General features: G+C 45.7%; 1 protein-coding gene across 3 annotated transcripts in view; it reads left to right on the plus strand.

Annotated features, from left to right (window-relative positions):
- The window catches only part of tshz3b (teashirt zinc finger homeobox 3b), a 49,293-nt gene extending 44,129 nt beyond the window's left edge, over positions 1-5,164 (plus strand). For all 3 annotated transcript variants that reach the window (XM_032510942.1, XM_032510940.1, XM_032510941.1), the window contains one exon: positions 1-5,164. This exon is cut by the window's left edge and continues 243 nt beyond it. In XM_032510942.1, the coding sequence (XP_032366833.1) occupies positions 1-3,410 (3,410 nt within the window). In that variant the 3' untranslated portion in view covers positions 3,411-5,164.
- The last annotated feature ends 297 nt before the right edge of the window (positions 5,165-5,461 follow it).

Below are 5,461 nucleotides of genomic sequence, written 5' to 3' on the forward strand. Positions count from 1 at the left end.
AGATCTCATCACTTAAAAATGAGGATGATGTCCTCCTCTCTAAAGACCCATCCAATGCCATTTCCCTGTCTTCCTCCTCTGTCATGATGGCTACTGCCAATGCCGCTGCACCAGTAAGTAGGGATGAGGCCATATTAGCCACAACAGGGTCAGTGGCTGATAGCCTGGAGAAGATGAAGGCCATTTACACCTCCTTCCTGACCAACTCCTATTGGTCCACACTGAATCTGAACATGAACCAGCCCCCTGCAGAAAAAAACCCTCGCAGTCACAGCAGCAGCAGTAGTAGCAGTAGTAGCAGTAGCTGTGGAAGTGGAGGCTATGACTGGCACCAGACAGCTATGGCTAAAACCCTACAGCAAGCCTCACAGAACCACCACAGCAGACTGGGCATGGTTGACCACCCAACAGTGGCTGTATCCACGGCGTCTACAGAACCCAACCTCTTTAGTACCGTCCAGCTGTACCGGCAGAGCTCCAAGCTGTATGGCTCTATATTCACTGGTGCCAGCAAGTTCCGCTGTAAGGACTGCAGTGCGGCGTACGACACACTAGTTGGGCTCACGGTTCACATGAACGAGACAGGCCACTACCGGGATGATAACCACGAGACAGATGGTGAGGGTGCTAAACGGTGGTCCAAACCCAGAAAACGTTCCTTGCTAGAGATGGAGGGAAAGGAGGATGCACAGAAAGTTCTGAAGTGCATGTACTGCGGACACTCCTTTGAATCCCTTCAGGACCTAAGTGTCCACATGATCAAGACAAAACACTACCAGAAAGTGCCTCTGAAAGAGCCTGTTACACCAGTGGCAGCTAAGATCATCTCCTCGGCTCGGAAGAGAATCCCTATGGACCTAGATATCCCTAGCTCACCAGACTCTAATGGAGGCACCACACCTAAGCCCCCCTCCCTCAATGACTCTAATGACATACTCCAGAAAGTTACCAACCCTTACATAACACCTAACAACCGCTATGGACACCAGAACGGGGCCAGCTATGCTTGGCAGTTTGAATCCAGGAAGTCACAGATCCTCAAATGCATGGAGTGTGGCAGCTCTCATGACACACTCCAAGAGCTAACTGCTCACATGATGGTGACCGGACACTTTATAAAAGTCACCAACTCTGCTATTAAGAAAGGCAAACCCATTTTAGAGTTGTCTACTCCAACCCCCACACCCAATTTAACCGCTGAAGAAAAGGTCCAGTCCGTTCCCCTGGCTGCCACAACCTTCTCCCCTCCACCTGCGCCAGTGCCTCCTCCAACCAGCATCTCCCCCACTGCCATGATTGTTGAGATAAAAAAGGAGGAGAAGGAGGAGGAATGCACTAAAGAGTCCATCATCAACAATGGTAACAATCTCAACAAGGAGAAGAAGGCAGGCGGTGAAGAAGAGGCTGAGGAGAAGTTTGATATTTCTTCAAAATACTCTTATCTGACTGAGGAGGATCTGGATGACAGTCCAAAAGGGGGTCTTGACATCCTTAAGTCCTTGGAGAACACAGTGACCTCAGCCATTAACAAAGCCCAGAATGGAGCTCCAAGCTGGGGGGGATATCCAAGTATCCATGCTGCCTACCAGCTCCCAAACATAATGAAGCTCTCACTAGGCAACTCCGGGAAGAGCTCTCCCCTTAAATACATGTTCCCTGGAGGGGAGATTCTCTCTCCAACTGGAAAGGTCCAGCCTCTCATGTCCCCTCCCAGCCGCCAGAATTCCCCGCTACCCAAAAACAACTTCTACGCTATGGAGGAACTGGTCAAGAAAGTGACAGAGAAAGTTGCCAAGGTAGAGGAGAAAATGAGAGAGCCTAGTGGTGTTGTGAGGGGATCTCCTCTGAGATGTACAACGCCCTCACCCTGCAACAGCGAGGCCGGGGACTCAGTCCGAGGAGAGTCGCCCAAAGAAAATAGACCAGGAGGCTGTAAAACTCCAGAGAATACAAGTGGAGTGGAAAAAGCGCTGGGTGATGGAACCGGAGCCAATCACAGAGATTCCAATGGAGATATTTCCATAAAGGAGTCTGTGGAGAATGGGGTGGAGTCAACTGCTGTGACATCCCCCCTTCCTACCTCTCTGTGTGGCAGTACAGCTATCATCACAGACCATCCACCTCCAGAACAGCCATTCGTCAACCCTCTGAGTGCCCTGCAGTCAGTAATGAACGTCCACCTGGGGAAGGCCGCTAAGCCTGCCTTGCCCTCTCTTGACCCCATGAGCATGCTGTTCAAGATGAGCAATAGCCTGGCGGAGAAAGCAGCGGTGGCTGCATCCACCCCACCAGCACAGACCAAAAAGCCCAGCAATGACCGCTTAGACCGCTACTTCTACCAGCCACATCTAAACAACGACCAACCTATAGATCTCACCAAAGGCAAACACGCTGACAAAAACAGCAGTAGTGGCTCTCTGGGTTCCACGGCTCTCTCTTCCACCACCACCACCCCATCCTCAATTTCTCCCTCCTCCGCTGTCACTATGACCAAAGCTTCAGCCGCAGTAGCTTCCTTTATGTCCACCAGCCCTTTGAGAGAAAATGCACTGTCGGACATCTCGGATATGTTGAGGAACCTGACAGAAAGTCAGGTTGTCTCCAAGTCCTCCACACCTACCAGCCTGTCCGAGCGCTCCGACATTGACGGTATCACACAAGAGGAGACAGAAGATATTTCACCAGCCCAGAAACGTAAGGGCAGGCAGTCCAACTGGAACCCTCAGCACCTCCTTATCCTACAAGCCCAGTTTGCTTCCAGTCTGAGACAAACAAGTGATGGCAAGTACATAATGTCGGACCTGAGCCCGCAGGAGAGAATGCACATCTCCCGTTTCACTGGCCTTTCAATGACTACAATATCCCACTGGTTGGCTAATGTCAAGTACCAGTTGAGGAGAACCGGTGGCACCAAGTTCTTAAAAAACTTGGATTCAGGTCACCCGGTGTTCTTCTGCAGCGACTGCGCCTCTCAGATCCGCTCACCATCCACCTATGTCAGCCACTTGGAATCTCACTTGGGCTTCCGCCTGCGAGACCTGTCCAAGCTTTCTGGGGAGCAGCTGCTCAGCCAGATTTCGCATCAACACCGTCACCGCCACACCAAAGGACTATCTGAAAAACTGCTCTCTAGTCTTCACCCATCCAGCCACCCTTTACCCTCCTCTTTACCCAAATCCATTCCCTCTTCCTTACCCATCTCCCTGGCCTCGTCCTTAACCGCCTCTCTGCCCTCAATTGAATCCCCGTCACCCTCCCCCGATGACGACGATAGTGGTGCTGTGTACCAGTGCAAGCTCTGCAACCGGACTTTTGCGAGCAAGCATGCGGTCAAGCTTCACCTGAGCAAGACTCATGGGAAGTCCCCCGAGGACCATCTCATGTATGTGTGTGAGCTGGAGAAACAGTAGCACTGGCTGGAAGACAATGCTGCGTTCTTTTGTAATGGCTCACTCTTTCTTGCTCTGTCTCTCCTAAGCCTTTCACAGACATTTCTTTCAAAGAAAAGAAAGGATTATTAACGAGATGGAACTGCACAAAGATGCCATACAACTACTGTTTTAAGTTTTGGCACATGGTTTTCAATTTTGTCTTTTGTGTATTTTTTTTTCTTCCTTTTGTCGCTGTGTGAGGTAGACTCACTCTGAACCAAGACACTATTTTAGTGATCTCCTTTGACAGGAATAGTGACTTTTTTTTCCAAAAAGTGCAGATCGGGGCTGTTGTCATTGAGAAGATACAGTATATGAAGGTTTAAAAAAAGAGATTCTAAAATGAAGTGGTGTGTATTTTGAAACTTGTGTAAATGGAATTAAGTTCCTTTATATTTTGACATCACTGGGATGTGATAAGCTGCATGCATACATGAAACAGTTTAGTTAAAACATTTTCTAACTAAATCTGGTGCACTTTCCATGATTTATTTGTATGTTTGTTTTCACTCTCCCGCTCGCTCTCTTTAATTTCTTTAAGTTTTTTTGTTTTTTGTGCTGGAGTCAGCATTTCAAATTTAACCCTCTGAGTACGTCAAAGCACTTCTACACCTAAGATCCAAACACTATTGACTCAAGATTGAAGATTGTGAATTATTGACGCTATTGTGAGAATTAAATGGATAAAGTGTGCATTGTGTCGGCAATGCCTGTTTCCCAGACATACAGTATGTTGAGTCTAATCCTAGACATGAAAGCATTTTTCTTCCAAAGGAGGTTCTCTATTCACTACAACGTTTTCATCTTGGGGCTTAATATTTGTGTGAGATATGTTCACAAGACTTAACACGAGCATTTTACCATGTGGTAAAAAAATGGTAGAAAAAAAGAAAAGAAATCTGAAGTATTTTACTTTGGTCGATCAGGGACCTATATTAATTCAGGTCTGTGTAAAATATGTATATACAACACATTAAACTAATTCCTGTCTAAATTATGCATAATTTCTATATTTTTTAATTTAAAAGGATTATGACTATCTGCTGGTGCACAGTATATGAAGACATGAATAAAATTGTTTTGCACAATAGTTTTATAAATGTGTTATTTAATCAAAGGATACGAAAAAGATCGGTAGCAAAAGGATGACAACAGGTGAATCTTTTTATTCCCAACTCGTGCTCAAAGGGTTAAAGGCTCTTTTTACCAGACACTACTCTACATGTGCCGCTGTATGAACACTAAAAAGATATTAAAAGGTTGTACAAAAAAGATGTTACTTTATAAAGATATTTCACATGTAAACTGTTATTTATAAGCACTCTTGGTTGTTTCATATCGTTGAATGCCTTTTTGATTGGTCCTATTATTTTGTTCTGTCTAATTGCTCTGCCATGATTCTACACTGCAGCTTTATCTTTTTTGAGATATGAAAGGTAACCTTGGTTACACTAACCTCTTGAGTGACAAGTTCTGCTACATTTTTGGCAGTTAATTTGCTGAAGTAACGGACAGCTGCCAGAGTAGAGAAATAAAAAAAAAAAATCCTTATGTGTAAAATATCGGCATGTAAACAGCACAGATACTGTAATGCATTCTGTGCCGTTAGTCTTTTTCATTTCGTTCTTTTCGTTTTCTGTTGTTGTTGTTCTTGACAATGAACCCCCATTATATGACTTCATATAACCTTGTTTTCTACTGCAGCATTAAAAAATGGAAACAGTTTTTTGCAATAACGTGTGTGTGCATCGTGTGTGTCATGGCTATCAATTATGTGTGTGCTGCGCAGTCCCTAATGAGCACATTGGACTGGGAGTGTGTCAACGTCTGTCTGTGGCGAGCTGCATACTAGTTTACAGTGAGTGGCAGCAGCAGGGCTGTGTGGGAGACACACACACACACACACACACACACACACACACACGCAAACAGACACCATTATTGTTGGGCTTTCCCAGTAGCCTTTCCTGTTGTCTTAGTGCCTTAAAGTAAGGCATATACGTATATGTTGCATACATAAGAGTGAGTCT

The sequence above is a fragment of the Etheostoma spectabile genome, unplaced genomic scaffold, assembly GCF_008692095.1.
Source record: "Etheostoma spectabile isolate EspeVRDwgs_2016 unplaced genomic scaffold, UIUC_Espe_1.0 scaffold285, whole genome shotgun sequence".
In the NCBI taxonomy this organism is placed as follows: domain Eukaryota; kingdom Metazoa; phylum Chordata; class Actinopteri; order Perciformes; family Percidae; genus Etheostoma; species Etheostoma spectabile.